This window comes from Leptidea sinapis, chromosome 17, assembly GCF_905404315.1.
Source record: "Leptidea sinapis chromosome 17, ilLepSina1.1, whole genome shotgun sequence".
Classification (NCBI taxonomy): domain Eukaryota; kingdom Metazoa; phylum Arthropoda; class Insecta; order Lepidoptera; family Pieridae; genus Leptidea; species Leptidea sinapis.
This window is the reverse complement of record NC_066281.1, coordinates 4,548,792-4,568,727: the sequence shown is the minus strand read 5'-3', so window position 1 is coordinate 4,568,727 and position 19,936 is coordinate 4,548,792. Positions and strand designations below refer to the sequence as shown.

At 34.7% G+C, this 19,936-nt stretch overlaps 1 protein-coding gene across 2 annotated transcripts in view; it reads left to right on the top strand.

Moving 5' to 3' along the window:
• Nucleotides 1–266: 266 nt before the first annotated feature.
• The window catches only part of LOC126969212 (protein-glucosylgalactosylhydroxylysine glucosidase), a 33,661-nt gene continuing 13,991 nt past the window's right edge, over nt 267–19,936 (top strand). The window contains exons 1-6 of one of the 2 annotated variants that reach the window (XM_050814540.1): nt 267–543; nt 5,584–5,915; nt 9,144–9,446; nt 13,216–13,316; nt 15,034–15,169; nt 19,009–19,156. In XM_050814540.1, the coding sequence (XP_050670497.1) occupies nt 368–543; nt 5,584–5,915; nt 9,144–9,446; nt 13,216–13,316; nt 15,034–15,169; nt 19,009–19,156 (1,196 nt within the window). In that variant the 5' untranslated portion in view covers nt 267–367. Of the gene's footprint in view, nt 544–5,583; nt 5,916–9,143; nt 9,447–13,215; nt 13,317–15,033; nt 15,170–19,008; nt 19,157–19,936 lie in introns of those variants that run through there. The other variant, XM_050814541.1, reaches the window with a different exon arrangement.

Here is a 19,936-nt window from a genome sequence, read left to right as displayed (position 1 = left end):
CTTTGTTTAAGAATTAAACTGTCAGTTAAATCCTATGTTATTCCAAACATTATTTTTAATTGTTTGATTTTAGAACAATTATGTTTTATTCTATAAAGTTTATTACGTTTTATAATGAAGTCTTTGTAACAATAAAACAAAATAGTGTATTGTTCGTATTTATCAGGCAGGACGCACATAAAGACAAAGCGTCGACCCTAATACTATGTATTATCGTTGTTAATAGTGTCATGTCACACAGGTCGCATATAATCTAGGGTAATGTTCGTAACTGGACGGAGCGTCTACTATTTGTGCCTTGACCCTTGCAGTTATTGGTCCATTTAAAAAAGGAACAGTGCTCAGTGCTAAATTTAAAGGAAATTGAATGTGGAATTTTTTGGCGCGAAATAAGCAAGCTGCCGCCATGTTGGCTGTTTTGACGGTGGCCGCTGTGGTGGTCATATTTTTGACCACGCGGGGATCCAGTTACAGCATAGTTGAAAATTTCGACGTTGAGCCCAATGATGTAAGCCAAGAACCTCAGGTTTTTTCTACGTACAAGTGAGTTTATATCATTTATTTTTGTCAAAATCAGTTATTTTCTTGTATTTAAAGATTTTCTAATGTTAAAATTTTACGTTTTTGAAATATAATTGGACGTCAATTATTTTTTTAAATTTGGCTTAGATACGTCTATAAATAGAGCCTTTTGCTGCTAAGATAACTGATGAAAACAGGCCAGGTTTATTACTTCAGTGTTTCATCTTTCACTCGCGATTTGTATGTCACTTTGTGTTAATGTGTGTGCATTGCTCAAAATAGAGGTTAACTGTTTGCCTCAATTTATTTCGGCTTCTTTAGTAGACGTATAAATGATCTAAGGAATTTATCTTCATTTTGTAATTATCTGAACAATTGAATTATAATATTGTCTATTTTACTATACCTAAGTATATTATATCCAAAACATTATAATAGGCTCCAGTTTGCGTCCTATATGATATGCCGTTTTAAGCATATGAAATAAGTTATGATGAAATTGATTTTCGAAAAGCTAGGGTGAAAAACCAAGTAGCAAACGTTCCAGATTTTTTTGTATTGAAAAAAATGGACAATAATTCCATACAATTACCGTCATGCTAATTTAAAACAAAAATATTAAAAAGTACAGGCTGTATACAAGTTAGAACACTCTGTACTGTATGTACAGAGTGTTATAACTTGTATTTGTGTTTTAATGGACAATTCTTTTTGACCAATTTTTAATTGTACTAATAACTATCAATCATTGCTAGATTCAACTCGTTCCTTACCGATTTTTTAAATGTATTAGATTATATATCATTGTTAGATATAACTCCTGCTTGTTCAGTTTTTAAATATATTAGTATCAATCATTGCTAGATTAAACTCGTTCATTACCGATTTTTTAAATGTATTAGATTATCAATCATTGTTAGAAATAACTCCTGCTAGTTCAGTTTTTAAATGTATTAAATTATCAATCATTGCTAGATACAACTCGTGCTTGACCGCTTTTTAAATGTGTTAGAATCATTCATTTCCTTATTCAACTCGTTCCTTTCCGCATCTTTTAAATGTATTAGATTATAAATCATTGTTAGATACAACTAGTGCTTGACTGCTTTTTAAATGTATTAGTATCAATCATTGCTAGATTCAACTCCTTCATTACCGTTTTTTTAAATATATTATTTAGCATAAAACATTGCTAATTTCAACTGATTCCTTACCCCTTTTTTAAATGTATTAAATTATGAATCATTGTAAGATACAACTAGTGCTTGACTGCTTTTTAAATGTATTATTATCAATCTTTGCTAGATTCAACTCCTTCATTACCGTTTTTTTTAAACATATTATTTAGCATAAAACATTGCTAAATTCAACTGATTCCTTACCCCTTTTTTAAATGTATTAGATTATGAATCATTGTTAGACACAACTAGTGCTTGACCAGGTCTTAAATATATTAGTATCAATCATTGCTTGATTCAATTCGTTCCTAACCGCTTTTTAAATGTATTAGATTATCAATCATTTTTAGATACAACTCGTGCGTGACCTGTTTTTATATGTATTAGTATCAATCATTGCTAGACAAATAACCCGTTCTTTACCTGTATTTAAATGTCCTTTGCTAGATATCTACTAACCGCCATTTTAGTCACCTAGTCTTAATTTCTTATTCTACTTCTACTAATGGATAGCCCATTTCATTCATCACATATAGGTTTATTTGTTTTGGAAATTTCTTATACAAAAATTATAGTATCGAGACCAGCAAGACGTTCACCTCTTTTTTACGAAAATGTGGGACAAGACGAGCAGGACCTTCAGCTGATGGTAATTGATACGCCCTGCCCATTATAATGCATTGCCGCTCCGGATTCTTGAAAATCCCAAAATTCTGAACGGCACTACAATTGCGCTCGTCACCTTGAGACATAAGATGTTAAGTCTCATTTGTAATCTCTCCCAGTCTCCCAGTAATTTACTAGCTAAAGGCGCCTTAATGCTTCACCAGAACGCTATCCTATGCATAGAAGCTAATTATTACACGTCTTGTTAAAAAAATCTATAATTAATGGTAATAATGGTGAATAGTCGAACTACTCCTTTACCATGGTTGTTGTTATAATGGTAAGTCAGACCGGCGCGGTTAATGGTTAAACGCATTAAAATGGACTTTTAGCGATGGTTAATGCATATCTACTAAGCGAATGCTTGTTGATGTATTTACGTTGAACATATTTGGCGACCCCTATACGCCAGTGGTTAGTTAATCATTTATATGATGAATATGAATGTTTGTTTCCGAGTCATGGATGTTTATTTAGATATATGTATGTTTAAATAAGTATATTGTATTAAATATATCGTTGTCTTGTGCGCATAGTACCGGCTATGCCTAGTTTGGGGCAAGATAATTTGTGTAAGAGTGAGAAAATATAAATATAAAAATTACGTCACATGTAGGGAAATGCGACTAAAAATATTTTCCTTTGTTTATTTGATTTATTAGCTGCTATTACTAAATATCTCCACAAATCTTGGTATTTTACTGTATTTATTTATTTGGAAACAAATACAGATACATCCTTAAACATAAAATAGATAAAGTGAAAACAGAAATATGGACATAAGGATGTCTCCTTAAGGCAATGGGTAAGCAGAAAACACGAAAACAAGGTTTTTTTTAGACAAGTTTAATGGTGAAAATATAGCATTTAGAGCTATGAACACTGCTTTATCATACCCTTAAGTCTTATTTGTAGGTTGCTAAGGTTTGCTGTTGGTTATAGTTAACACTCCAGAGCTATTTTAAACTACCATCTTTCATTGCAGTTAAACAAGTTTTTTTCTCGGCATGACGCATTTGTTTAGTACTAATCTCAGAAAAGTTATTCTTGAAGCTTGTACTTTTTTGTTGTCGGTACATTTATTCAGATTAATAATGAATAATGAGAATTGTAACCATATAAACTGTTTGCGCCTGTTAAAATATTAGGTTTTCCACGCAAGAATTTTGAAAATATTGGCTTTGTTACATAGATGGATGGCTAGCAGCCGTGAACTCATATCGCTCAAGGCCGCTGGCATTTAGTGTCGCCTTAAACAGTTTCACCAAGTATACGTCTTAATATTTAAATTGACACAAAAATTACACAAAATATACACTAAAATCACACTTAGTCGCAAACAACCAGTATACAAAATTGAAGATCTTAAAATGATAGAAAATACTAAATAAATTTAACACAGTGCAATTGTAGGCGTTGTTACAATTACAGATTTTGTGACTTCTAACTTACTCTGTTTGTGCCAAGATTTGTTTTATTTTAAATTTATAAGTTTTAAATTTGTAGAGTTGTAACTTGTTGTCAATAGGGTTTGCTATCAGTTAAAATACCGAACCGAGGCACAATAATATTGTTTATTGATGATAACTTATACCCAAATGAGTACATGCTTACGTCATTCGTGTGCTAGCTTGAGCAGCTGATTGAAGATAGTGACTCACATGAAATTAGATTAAGGAAGGGAGGTCAAACTCTTTAATTATAAATGCAATAAACTGCATTATATGGGTGTGTCATATGAATGATGATGATGGTGAAGCTTGAAAATTTCTTGAATTAGCTGTTATTTTGCGGAGATCAATAATTCTCGTCTCGTCAAAGTCTCGTGCCAGAATTTGGCGTGTCACCATCTCCTGAGGATGCCTCGTGTAGTGGAGGCGAAACACGTGTCGTGACGTATCGTCATAAAATCTTGTATGCTTTGTTCAACTCTCAGGTTGTGGCTTCATCTACAGAATATACTTGATAACCTGATCAACCCCAATATTTGCATAATATTAGGAAATTGACTTGAGATATCGCTCTTGTAAATCTAAACAATTTGTTATATTTTTAAAGTGATAACCCTCACTGAGTGATACGGCACTCGAACGGTTAGCTCAGTTGGTTAGAGCACTGGCACGGAACGCCAGAGGTCGTGGGTTCGAGTACCGCATCGTTCATAAAATTTTGTTTTTCAAATTAAATTTGTGGATTAAACATAATTCACCTTTGCCAAAATAAACATATTTTTTCTTAATATTCCAGTATTTGATTCTATAATCATAAAGTAATTAAAAGCTTCGTAGGAATTTCATAATATGTAATATATTGGAAACTTTAAGAGGAAATAGTACTAGAGAATGTCTGACTAACTTACTGACTGTTCTAAGCCCAACCTTAAAGCATGGTCGAAGTTAGTGCAAACTGACAGATTTTTGTTCATTCCAACGTAGGAATGTACGATGTATTTAAGGCGACACTAAATGCCAGCGACCTTGAGCGATAAGAGTTCACGGCTGCCGGCCCGCCATCTATGTAACAAAGCCAATATTTTTAAAATTCTTGGTGGAAAACAGTTTATATGCTTACAATCTTCGTTATTCACTACAAATCTGAATAAATGAACCTACACAAAAAAGTACAAGCTACAAGAATAACTTTTCTGAGAGAAGTACCAAAAAAATGCGTCACGCCATGCCAAAAAACTTGTTTAACTTCAAAGAACAGTGGTAGTTCAAAAAGGCTGGGTAGTGTTAACTATAACCAACAGCAAGTACTAGCAACCTACAAATAAGACTTAAGGATATGTGTAACAGGATTAAGTAGTGTTCATAGCTCGAAATGCTATAATTTCACCACAAAACTTGTCTAAAAATACCGTGTTTGCGTGTTTCCTGCTTACTCTTCGCCTTAATGGAGGAGGATACTGTAACGGGATCGTTGCTCAATAAAACAAACGTTTTCACTTCTCATCATTTCTATTCATTTTATAACTTAATACATCTTATTAATATATTTTATATTGGGCCGAAGGCCGGCCGTTCTTATTTTACTTCATTTCTAATCTCATCTGTCACGTTATTCAATTACTTTTTCATCCGCGTCAATATTCGAAAAAATTACTTTTTTACTTGACGGCCAACCATAGAACAATGAGTTCTTATATGCGGATAAGAACTCCTTGCTACAATACCTTAATGATATTTCAAAAATCTAAATAATGTTTTTTTTTCAGCCTGCCCACAGACGATCGTTTCATGCCTTCAGTCGGCAACGGCCATATTGCCACCAATATATTCAGCGACACTGTATACATGAACGGGGTCTACAATGGCCGTAAGGGTGAAAGTCGACGAGCAAGAATACCGGCCTGGGCCAACATTCGGCTGAACTCCACTTTAACTCATCACCCTTATAGTCCTGTGTATAGCCTAGATACAAGAGACGGAGTGTTCAAAGTGGTTGTTAATCGAGACAGATCAGTTGTAACACAAAGGATTTATGCGCACAGATATTACACAAGAGCTATTATCAATCAGATTGAAGTGGTGCCCAAAACTAGAGCAGGTGAGTGTGGACTTGCACACACACACAACAACAATTCCACCTTCGCACGACACGCCACAAATTAGGATATCATCCGCACCATCAGGATGTGTGGCGGTCCTCCACAGTGCGGTTTTTAAGGAGCTTTCTTCCACGTACTACAAAGCTGTGGAATGAGCTTCCTTGTGCGGTGTTTCCGGGACGATACGACATGGGTACCTTCAAAAAAACGCGTACACCTTCCTTAAGGGCCGGCAACGCTCTTGTGATTCCTCTGGTGTTACAAGAGAATGTGGGCGGCGGTGATCACTTAATACCAGGTGACCCGTACGCTCGTTTGTCCTCCTGTTCCATAAAAAAAAAACAATAACACACACACATGCGACATATTTTTACTTATAAATAATGTTTTCATTTTATAAGTTTTTATAGCTGTAGTACACTTGTGTACTGTTTTATAATTTCTGATCCTGAAATCTAGGGGTGAGGTTTTGTTTTTTTATTTTAATTAAAATAAGATCCGAGACTAGCAGGACGTTCAGCTGATGGTAATTGATACGCCATGCCCATTACAGTGCAGTGCGGCTTAGGATTCTTGAAAAATCCAAAAATTCTGAGCGGCACTACAATTGCGCTCGTCACCTTGAGACATAAGCCCAGTAATTTCTTTAGCTACAGCGCACTTCAGAGCGAAACACAGTAATATTTACACATAACTGCTTCACGGCAGAGATAGGCGCTATTGTGGTACCCATAATCTAGCCGGCATCCTATGCAAAGGAGCCACCCACTGATGATGATACTTCTGACACCAGCTTTTCACAAATACCAGCTGTTAAAAATTGAAGCACTTGTGTTGTGTCTACTTTATTAAGATCTTTTATTATTTCTAGCTGACCCAGCAAACGTTGTATTGCCGATATTAAAATCGCGATACAAAAGTAACTGTGGATCATAGATAGGTTAAAATTTGAAGTTGTATGTATTTTTTAATGCTGACTCGTAATCAAACTGTCTCATAAACAAAATTTACAAAAAAATCTCAAAAATATAAAAAAAAAGTCGTGTGGACCACCCTTAACATTTTGGGGGATGAAAAATAGATGTTGTCCGATTCCCAGACCTACCCAATATGCACTCAAAATTTCATGACAATCGGTCAAGCCGTGTCGGAGGAGTTCAAAGTTTAACACCATGACATATGACATAACACCATGACATATGACATAACACGAGAATTTTATATAATTTAGTGAGAATATCAAGGATTGCCAATTTTTCTAGAAGATAAAGAGAATGAATCATTTCAAAGAGGGTTAATAGAGAAAATAGAATATGAACTTTTTAAATTGACATTATCCTTATTACGTACGTGACTGAAGCTGCTACATTCGGAAACGCCTATAATTTTGTTTTCTCTGGAAAAGTCAGTTTTTTGTGTATTGGCTTTTCTTTTTCTTGCTTTATTGGCTCCGCGCGCTATTCGCTTAACCATGAGATCAAAAAGATAGAAAAACTAAGTATAATTTAATAAGATTGTTAGTATATTAGATTATTTCAGCGTACCCTATTATTGTTATAGATTATCAAGTATACATGTAACATTTTACCAGTGGGAAATTCCTTTGCCGGCTAGATTATGGGTATCACAACAGCGCCTATTTCTGCCGTGAAGCAGTAATGTGTTAGCATTACTGTGTTTCGATCTTAAGGGCGCCGTAGCTAGTGAAATTACTGGGCAAATGAGACTTAACATCTTATGTCTCAAGGTGAGTAGCGCAGTTGTAGTGCCGCTCAGATTTTTTGTTGTTTTTCAAGAATCCTGAGCGGCACTGCATTGTAATGGGCAGGGAGTATCAATTACCATCAGCTGAACGTCCGGCTTGTCTCATCCCTTATTTTAATAATAAAAACTTCGCTATAATTGCAAATCAATTTAATTAATTCATTTTACATAATTATTATCATAATAAGGCGTAAGCAGTCCATACAATACATAAAGTTCTTTAGCTCTGATTTTTCTTGACTTTAATTCAATATATGTATTTGACACATATATAACTACCGACTACAAAGCACAAAATATAACCGACCATTTTGGTCAGATTACATTTGGAAGTCACATTAAACTTAACAGCTAGGTATTTAAAGACTGACAACCTCTTGTGATTACTACGTTATCCATGAGAGCATGCACAATATTTAAAAGTTTCCATCATATGACCCATGAACCTATTTTATTAACCATCTTTAATAACTTGCATTCTGTACAATAACACATTCTTATTATTATTATATCGCCTTATGGCATATCTTAGCAAAGCTTAAGTTAAGTGTTTTTGCCTGTGATTTTTTGTAAGGCGCTATAATAATTATTTGCAAATAGAAAGAGAAGAACATCTCTTTCGGATACAGAAAGCCAGAAAAGGAAAGCGAATCTATTAGAATATATTTGCACCCGATTTTGACTAACAAGTCTTAAACAGATAGCTAGGAATTAGCTAGTTAACGTACACATTGACAAATCAAACTTGGCCACGAATTATCGGACTGTCAAGTCGTCTATGCACTAGTATATCCTAGCGGCCTTACAAATAAAATTGGTATAAAGTTATACCTGAGAATAACCAAGAATATGCAAAATGTTTACAAATAAACATTTTGCTTCCGATTAGTTTATTCGGCCGTATAACATTTCCCGCGTTTATTTGCAAGGCTACTTGACAATCGGAATACTTCAGAATTATCATTGTATTAACAGTAACAGTTAGGGATATAGTCAATATTTAACAAATTCTTGGTTTATTATCATATATAACTTTATTCTAAGTTTATTTGTGAGGCCGTTAGTCTATAGTGCAAACTATAGATGCTATAATTTAAATTAATAAATAATAATCTGAATTATTGTTTAACCGTTTAAACCAGCCTTAACTATAAAATTAAAATTAGTTAAATTTTCTTTAAAAAAATTCTCTACTGTAAATTATAATGCTTAAATTGGTTGCTTGGGACTAGATGATGATTTTTTTATTGGAATAATTTTGTACAAAATTAAATAATAACTAGTAATTTTTGAAGAGAGTACAGTATGAAAACTGATATATTTTCTTGAAAGATTTCTTAATTATTAACATAAAAAAAAACTTAACGAATCAATTTTGAACCAATAAATTACTTTCATTTCATAAGTACTTAAAATTTTTAGATATGTAAATATTATTGATTATAAATGATAATTTCTTCAAGATCCTAACTTCGTTCACCACGAAATATGGATTGCTGTCAAATTAATGCCTGGATCTGACAGTAAGGACATCGCCTTTGTGTCCCCAACTCCCGAGGTCCTCGAAGGCCGCACGGTCTGGAGTGCCTGTGGAAAGACCAGGGTGTCAGAAGACCCAATATACCAGCCAATGCCGGTTGAAGTCTGCGCCTATTGGACGTCAGTGCCTGATCATTTGGTTGTTCCGCATCATGGAAAACGAGTGTTCACTTTTGTCATGACTGCAGATAAAAATGAAACAGTAGCGAGGCAGGAGTTCATTAAAGGTTTGTAAAGTTAAATTATTTTAAGCAATTGTATTGAATTATCATATATTCTTGGATTCATATTCATATTCATATTTCATATTCATATTCATTTATTTGCTATTAAATAGGGTGGTACAAATTTGGTCTTACAATAGCTTAAAGTATCTCCTATTTAGCCATTACCAATAGCATGCAAACTTGGTCTTGGGCAAAATATTTATTACAATATAAATTAATTTATTTTATATAATAACACAAAATTATAATTTTATACAATACAAAAAAAAATATTAAAGTCACGATAAGAATAATCCACTTACAATGCAATGTCAAAATCTTTTACTCTTTGTGGTCAAAAAACTCTTCTATTGAATAAAATGTGTTTTGAAGAAGCCAACTGTGTAAGAATACTTTAAATCTTGAAAAAGGTAACAACTTAAATGAATCAGGGATCTTATTGAAAATTTTCATGCCCATCCAGAAGCAATTTTTCTGAAATAAAGTGCTATGTGAAACGACTCTAGTCACTAACCTATCAGCTTTCCTAAGTATTCTAGTACTGTGGGTCATATGCATTTGCTGTAAGTATAGCACACTGTGATTTTTACAAATTTTGCCATCTCGTAAATGTATAGATCGAGCAGTGTCAATAGTTTCAGTGACTTGAAAAAGGGCTTGCATGAAATGTCAGGCTTAATACCACAGATTGATCTGATGCACTTTTTCTGTGCAATAAATGCTTTGTTTATTATTGAAGAGTTGCCCCACAGTATGAGACCATATCTAAGTATGGACTCAACGTACGCATGGTAGGCAATTAAGGCCGTTTGTCTCGAACTAAATAATGGATAAAGGATTGGTCTCCGCTGCGCTACAACTAGACACCGCACTACCTACGAACAATATTTTTTTATTACGGCAACTATTAGATGCTTGTGTACGTGGCATCTTGACACTCAATGGCATCATTCCAATTTTCGTGTTATTGTACTTTGAAATTAATAAAATACAAAATAATTACTGATAATATGTGATCCCAGTGTCTTACTTATTATTTTTTTTGCGGCAAGTAATACTACACCCAAGTGTTTTTGCGACTACGCCTGCGGTATCTAGTTGGAATGCAGCGGAGACCAATCCTTAGTCTAAGCATACATCTCTCATCGTTAAGGCAGCGTTTGTTATAAACATATTCGCTCTGCCGCTTTGCCTCCCACTTACTTACCTACTTGGCTAATCCGACTACTACTAAAAAGTCATATCATTTTTCGGGTTAATATATGGCCTGAAACACTCACATCTAATATTGTGGCTTTCTATTGGTGACAGTTATTTGAGAATCGGTTCAGTAGAGCCAGACATAACCCCATACAACCTCACAAACTTTAACCTCTTTATAAAATTAGTATAGATTTATAAGTGCAAATGTGGATTGAAGTAATTCAATCACTGGCACCATTTTTAAGTAATCTGAATGTTTATAAAAGGCCTTTACGACTACTAGATATGATAACGTTACAGTCTAACGGCCTCACCAATAAAATTGGCATAAAGGTATAACTAAGCATAAACCAAGAATATGTAAAATGTTTACAAATAGACATTTTGCTAAAGAATGGTTTGTTCGGACGTATAACGTTTCCCGCGTTTATCTCCCGCGCAAGGCAGCTTGTCATTCGGAAAACTTCAGAATTATCATTGTATTGACAGTGTTGTCAACGGTATTGTAAACATTTTGCATTTTCTTTGTTTATCATCAGTTACAACTTTATACCAAGTTTATTTGTAAGGCCGTAACAATTTGCTTAGTTACATTTTGTCCTCAAATAAGTTATATTTTTCTTTGCTGAAAATATATTTTGCATTATATTATAATGTACTGGTATAATCATAATTTTAATTATTTATATTTATTGCCAACGCGTGCCCAAAGAATACCAATAAAAATTCTGAAAAATGAAACAATGACTTGAATACCCCAATTTTTCTAGCAATAACCGTCAAAATTTCCGAGACAGCAACCTCTCTAACGGAAACAGACACAGAGGTTAAAAATTATGCTCAGTTTTGTAATTTTGGGTAAGTTAAGTCAAGCAAAGTCAAGATATCTGGGTCTCCGTAAAGAATAACAAGGCTTGGAATGGATTCCTGTAAAGTTGCAAAAGTCCCCATTAACCACGTGGCATGAGTAGAAAATCTAGGAATTCCTACGGGCCCCGCGCGAAAGGTGGCCCGGCATATTTAAACCCACTCAACTCATCTCTACCTGAGCTTAAATTTTTGCGTGAAACTTATTAAGATACTAGCTGATGCCCGCGACTTCGTTCGCGTACATAAAGGGTTTTTTTTAAATAATAAGCAAGTTTGGAATTGAAGATTAACTCATGTCCTATTCCAGAAACGGTTCCCGTTTTCGCTCCCGTTCCCAACATTTTTTATGAATCTTATTTAGAGGAAGATTGCTATGGCAAACTAAACCTACTATTGGTATAGTTAATGCTTGTTGACGTGAATTTCAGTTTTTCACAAACCCCGCGGTCTTTTCCCAAGCTCTAGTCTACCGCTGTACCGAAATTCAACAAAATCGGTTCAGTAGCTCCGGCATAAAAGCTTAACAAATATATAAATATTTTATTCAATCTAATTAATTAATCTTATTCTAGTTACGATTATTGTAATTTTTGGAGTCGGTGTCATCTAAGATAGGTTTGTAACTACATACATAGCTGTTATAAGTGAGATGTGGTAGAGTCGCACGCGCGACGTGAGGAGTCGAGAGGAGAGAGTGGGGCCGCGGCGGAAGGACACCGATTCCAAAAAATATGACAATAATCGCAGCTAGAACTAGATTAATTAATTAGATTGTAAAAAATACGCAATTATATTTATACTTTTTAATGCATTATGCATTATCTATTGTTTTGGAATAGTGCTTTTGAAGTCGGTTGTTTTTTTATTTTTTTGATTTTTAGTGTACTTAAAATTCTCACTTCATACAGCATAAAAAAATCGCTCGAGTATCGTTTATTTGCACTTAAGAATTGAAGAGTTCCGTTATTTTGTCGTGCCAAACCTAATTCTCACCAAACTACCTTTGAAGTATATCCTTTCCAAAAAATAATCATCAAAATCGGTTGGGACGGTATTGAGTTATTCTTAAATTTTTCATCCACATACGTTTAGCAGATTTAAAACTTTTATGGTTTTTTTATGGATGCCATCGCCAGATCTGGACCAAATTACAATATAAAGCCACACGGGAAGCGCCAGCTATCAAATAAAATAAGAATTATCAAAATCGGTTCACCTAGTCGAAAGTTTTGAGGTAACAAACATAAAAAAACATACCGACGACTTGAGAACCTCCTCCTTTTTTGAAGTCGGTTAAAAATAACAAATTGTTGAGATTTGAAAGAGCAACATCTCATAACAATTTCCTAATATGCAATTATTGGGGTTGAGCAGGTTATCAACTGTAAAGTAGATCCTGTAGATGGAATCACAACCCGAGAGTTTGGCAAAATATACCAAGATTTACGAATCTTGCGTTACTTGAAAGGTTGGCTCAGATGGTATAAGAGCACTCGGACTCTTTCTTAAATTTTGGTTACAAATTTAATTTGTATTAATAATCCGAGAAGTTAGGGATAACACTTTATTATAACAAATAATTTTATTTCAAGAATCGTGAGCGGCACTGCAGTGAACGACTTGTCACTTTTCTCATTAAAGATAAAATATTGTAAATAATGATCATTCATCATGGTATAATTACAATTGTGTACAGTATTGCAGGAAGACGGCGAGGAGTTGTTCCTGAAGCACGTGGAACAGTGGCATCGCCTGTACCAACAAGCTGGCATGGAGATACAGGGGAACCTTTACTTGGTATGATTATTCTTACATATTTTTCATGAAAAAAAGGGACGAGACGAGCAGGACATTCAGCTGATGGTAACTGATACGCCCTACTCATTACAATGCAGTGCCGATCAGGATTCTTGAAAAACCCTAAAATTCTGAGCGGCACTACAATTGCACTCGTCACATTGAGACATAAGATGTTAAGTCTCATTTTTCCAGTAATTTCACTAGCTACGGCACCCTTCAGACCGAAAGACAGTAGTGTTAACACATTACTGCTTCACGGCAGTGATAGGTGCCGTTGCGGAACCCATAATAGAGCCTCCCCCACTGGTATTTTTTTACACCTGTCGTTATTGAGTAGTTAGTAGGCAGAGAGCACAGATTCCTACTTGCCACATATCTCACGTTCCTGATAGGTTAATTTAAATTGAACTGAAATAATGTAATACTTATGTCAAACATCACCGCATTTATCACAGGAAGTGTTCCGAAAAGCTGTTTTAAATCATTCCTGCCGCCAAATTCCACCACGACACATCCCCACCATCTGGATATGTGGCGTTCCTCCACCGCGTGGTTTTCAAGGAACTTCCAGGTACAAAAAGCTGTGGAATAAGCTTCCTTTTGCGGTGTTTCCAGGACGATACGACACGAGTACATTAAAAAAAAGCGCGTAAACCTCCTTCAAAGGCCGGTAACGCCCCTGTGATTCTTCTGGTGATCACTTAACATCAGGTGACCCGTACTCTCGTTTGTCCTCCTTTTTCATAAAAAATACAAACTTACACATTATTACTCAAAAAGAAACATATTCACCCAGTCCTGCTGTATTTCCAACTGTGATTGAATTGAACAGCTAGATAGGAAGACACGTATGTCCAGAAAATATATTTACTCTAATAAAAACTGGACCAAAACCCCTGCGCGTTGATAATAGGACTATCCGCCATATTAGTGACGTCAGATTCAATCAGAAGTAGCGTTTGAATACTTACAAATGCTGACGTCACTTTTTAAGATTCCTTCAATTTACAACGTGCGAGGTTTATATTATTGATTGAAATCAAATGACACTTATGAATGTCAAAAGTTTCCTTTTCTAATAATAAAATATTACAACTTTAATTTTAAAAACTTGAAGCACTGTTTCAGGAGACAGAATCACCCAGTCACTACAAGTAGCGCCCGTTCACGAACACGACGCATAGACCATTCATCGCCTCCCTCGACCATATTTTAGGGACGGTGCGACCCTCCCCACGTCACCGCCACAAGCAATGCCATTTTAGAGAGCTAGATGAAGCCTGACACGATAAATCAACGAGATAACAAAAAAGAATGTTCATCTACATATTATGCCATATATATTTACCAGTGTTAGGTTTCTTTGCACAGGATGCCTGCTAGATTATGGGCACCACAACGGCGTCGTTTTTCACCGTGAAGCAGTAATGTGTAAGCATTATTGTATTTCGGTCTGAAGGGCGCCGTAGCTAGGGAAATTACTGGGCAAATGAGACTTAACATCTAATGTCTCAAGGTGACGAGCGTAATTGTATTACCCCTCAGAATTTATGAGTTTTTCTAGAATCCTGAGCGGCACTGCATTGTAATGGGCAGAGCGTATCAGTTATTATGAGCTGAAGGTCGTCTTCTTACAATTTCACCATTTTGTCTAAATATACATAATATAATTCATAATTATTAAATCTTTAACATAATTATCTTTATATTGCAGTCAAAGATAGTAAACGGGATCTGGTACTACTATCTCAGCTCCCTACCGTCCGAAGATACTTACCAACCTTCTGATAGATTCTTTGGTCTTAGTCCTACTGGGCTGGCTCGAGGTGGCTCTTTCGAAGACTATGAAGGTAATTTGCAACTAAAGCAAATTGATATGTTAATATCAGATTTTTTTTTTTACTAGTATATGACCAGGCAAAAATTAAAAGTAATAATTAAGTACGCGGGCCCGTTTATATTATGTATTGTCATATTATGTAATGAAATGTCATTAACTGAATTATTTGTATTGCGAACATATAAAAGGCATAAAAAGGCATTTATTTTCTCAAAATTGATTCCTTTAGAATTCTTTTTGATGTCATTTCTAATAACTATTAGATACTACTACCGCTTCGGAAACAAATGGCGCTCTGAAAGAGAAAAAGCGGCGCAAGAAAATCTCCCAGCATTCTTTTTTTGCGCTCTTTTCAATAAAAATATACAATATTGTACAGTCATTTCTATCACTATAAAATAATCATTTAGATATTCAGCAGTGGAGTAATAGGATTTACGACAGAGCCATTTTTTTATAAAGCATTTAAATTTATTTATAGATAATGCCTACTAGAATTAGTTACAAGCAATCCCTTATTTCTAGTGTTATAATAATGAAAATGAAAATCACTATTAAGAGCAAAAAGGTATAGGTATTTCTTATTCAAAAAAATACAGGTTCCAGATAATTATTCACCATAAATTATACTACAATCTTCTACGAAACACGGTGCATCTTATGGTGTAAGTATTATTCCGATGGGTTCAGTAGTTTTCGCAGTATAACCGAAGGAAAAAATCGGCTCTCCATTATTAGTATAGATAGTTTTCAACGGATAAACATGGGGCTTATTTCATTATAAGAATTCTATAATAGATATTAATATTATTATAACACTAGAAATAAGGGATTGCTTGTAACTAATTCTAGTAGACTTCATAAGATACTTAATAGCTTTAAGGGTAAATGTATACACTTCTATAATAAAGTCCCAGCCACTGTTCAGGCATTATCTATAAATAAAATTAAATGTGTTATTAAAAAAAGGCTCTGTCGTTAATCTTATTACAGCCTGGGACTAAATTATGATTATTTTATAGCAATAGCAATGACAGTACAATATTGTATATTTTTATTAAAAAGAGCGCAAAAAATAATGCTGGGAGAGTTTCTTGCGCCGCTTCTTCTCTCTTAGAGCACCATTTGTTTCCGAAGTGGTAGTAGTATCTTGTATATTAGAAATGACATAAAAAATAATTCTAAGGGAATCAATTTATATCTTATATATATAAAACAAAGTCGTGTTAGTTACACCATTTATAACTCAAGAACGGCTAGACCATTTTTTCTGTTGTTTGATTGTTTGGGTTTCTCTTAGTCCGGAATAGTAACTAATAAAATATCGAAATCACAAAAATCACAAAAAAATATTAGTATAAAAACATTTATTTTCTCATACATTTTGTAGGGAATGACATTTTCATGACATCTCGAGAATAGAAAGAATTCAATGAAGTTTTTTGTTAGTTTCACGCTACATGAGTAATAAAATACAACTGACAGTGCACGTCATGTTATTCAAGTTGACTGGTGGGTGCAATGACGTAATATAACATTCTATACATAAGATGTATAGAATTTCATTGGGTGGGTGTGTTTGTTTCGAGTTTCTATTAGCTTATTGTGCCATCTTTCCCGACATAGACGTAAAGCAACTAGGATTCGAAACATTGCGAATTGGACTGACGAAGAACAAGAAATTGCAGGTTAAAAGCACCGCGTTAGTATGGGCTCGACGTTGTGTTTCTGAATAACAAGAGCAAAGCGAGGCAGCCAGTAAACCTCAGAGATCAACAACTAGATAATTTTCGACGCACAAGAAGAATTTTATGAAGTACTGATTTGAATCGAGCAGCGTTTCGATACGATTGCAGTACTGATTACTGCTTGCATACTAGCGTCCACATTGGGTCAATGGACGTTGTTTGCAAGTTTTCCGTAGAAACGCCAGGATTGTGCTGCCTTAGTGGGAAACTACCGAATCCGTGACATTTTCTAGCAAACACTCAAAAATACAATATTTGTTTCCAAATGTCCGCATTTGGGGCAGACATTATCTAAGAACGATTTAATCCAACATTCAGGGTATTAATTTATTTATATTCTTACACACAATACAGTAGAAGAATATCATTCCTACTACTATACTTATTCCTATGTATTATGTATGCTTATCCTAAAAATAAGTGTTTACAAATCAGTAATAGGGATTTTGCTTTTGATTTTGTAGATACAAGGACAGATTCACCATCGAATTGGATCATTACAATCTCTCTCTCGCATTAGATGCACACCATAAATTTTAACAATTATATTTCATGGGCACCATGAAGGAACAACGACATGAAGAGATCAATGCAGCAATAATAATAGCAAGTCTTCATAATATTTATTTTTTACAACAAAATACAAAATCAATCAGTGTTGGGGTCTCCTTTTAAGCAAAGAATTGCCTGTAGTAGGAGGCCCCGCTCTTCCATAGCAAAAACATAATAATAAACAATTGATTTATTTGTAATCTAAACCTATGTGCTGTGTGTGTGGGTTTGTGTATGTATGTATGTATTTGAACGAGTGTGTGATTGTATGTATTGGTGAGTGTGTGTTAGTTTGAAAAAAAAACTTAAAGATTTAGTACCTAACTATAAGTAGGTTTTCTGTGTCTTCATAATAATATATAATCTGCAGCAACTAATGAACATTTTGCAACTACTTCATGAACATTTTGTATGTCGAGTTAGCCGGCAAATCTTTAATTTCCGATCCGTCTTGCATTCGCCATGACCATTAATAAATCTCAATGCCAATTCTTGAAAGTTTGTGGTCTGAAACCGTAAGGCGTAGAGACTTGAAATTTGGTAGGAATATTCCTTTGGTCGAGTAGAGGTCAGCTAAGAACGGATTTTACGAAATTCCACCAGCGAGAGTTTATTTTAACAGAACAACGTCTGTCGGGTCCGCTAGTATTATATAAATCAAGAAAATAAATGCCTTTTATGCCTTTTGATATATTTGAGCATTCGGGAGATCAACTAAGTATTTTGATTACTAGGTTAAGAATTCTCTCCACCGCAGCTACTCGATTAGATTTTACTAGTAGTCCATGTGGATGCTATAAAGCAGTAAAAAAATATATACCAGGCATCTAGCGTGACAATATGTAGCCTATATGTTGTCCTGACCTCTTGTTGAAATTGCAAAATTTTAATTAAATATGTTCAGTAGTTCGCCCGGCGCCGGACCGCACCTTAGTATCGCGCACTCGGAATCGGTTGGTCTGTACTATAAAATTTATTGGTCCAAATGATGTAGTGTGAAGGACAAAGTTTATCTACTTTAAATACTGGTAGCAATAAAAATATTTATTGCTATATAAGTATCAATTTATTACTACCATGTGTATTAGAAATAAATTTTAAATTATTTTTATTCACTATTTTAGCGATATTGGTTTACAAATAAAAGATAAAGATATATATTGTCTTTATTTTTGTGCTTTTTGTAAAACTATTTAAGATGAAAATTTCCAATATACCTTATATACGTATAACTCTAACGATTTTTGCACGGATCTTTTTCTACTTGCTTTACACTTATCCTTATATTTTGGACAACACATACAATATCTTTATAAATAACGTCCTATGTGTTATTCTGATATATAAGCTATATCATCTTCAAGTTTCATTAAAATACGTTCACTAGTTTTTTGAAAGAGTAACAAACATTCGTACAAACTTTGGCATTTTTAATATTAGTAAGTATGGATTCTTATGGCAAACAGGGTGATGCAGATTTATTGCAGCATATGGATAATGATGCTAAATGTTCAAGTCACGTCATTGAAGTCTTACATTTAATTTGCAGGACACAATTTCTGGGATACAGAAATGTGGATATTCCCGACGATATTGCTGCTGTACCCTCATTATGGTCAGAAACTTCTGCAGTACAGACTAGAGACGGCGTTTGTTGCAGCTGAACTTGCTAAAATAACTGGAAATAAGGGATACAGGTAAAATATGCCGCCATATTTAAAAAATAACTTGTTAAGACAGGAATATTTTATTATTTTTTAGTCACTATCTAAAAGTGGAATCCTGGTGACCAGTAATACAGGTATTTTATTACCTACCGCAGGCACCAGCGATCCACGACCAAAACTTATGTATCCCCTGTATTTTTAAGTTTTCGCCGTATTGTAATTTTGGTTGTTAGTAAGAAATAAAAGTTATTATTATTATATAAAGGCTAGGTAGGTATTTAGGGGCTTTTTTTGGCAACTCGACGCCTATTTATTGTCAATTCTATATACAATGCCCGGGGTTCAAGCTCTTGTCAACACTCCCGCCTTTAAAGTGATAGCCATATTGATTTTACTGAAAAAGTCACATCCACCATCTTCTATCTCGAAATAGATATCATATTCGTAATTAACACTCGCAAAAACCTCGAAAATTATACCCATACTGATTGGGATGGAACAGAAGCAAGGACTCATCTCATTTATTTAAGCTGGAAGACGTTCACTGCTGGATAAAGGCCTTCCCCCAAAGATCTCCACGAAGATCGGTCCTGTGCTGTCCTCGTTCAACCTATCCCGGCGATCTTGTCCATCTTGTGGCCGACGAACACTGCGCCTTCCGGTACGTGATCGCCATTCGAAGACTGCCCTAACAGACATCTGTCCGTCAAGCTATGTTCCCTGCCCACTGTCACCTCAGTTTCGCAATCATCTGGTTTGTTGGTTCTTCTACGGATCTCCTCATTTCTGATTCTACTTCGTAGGAAAACT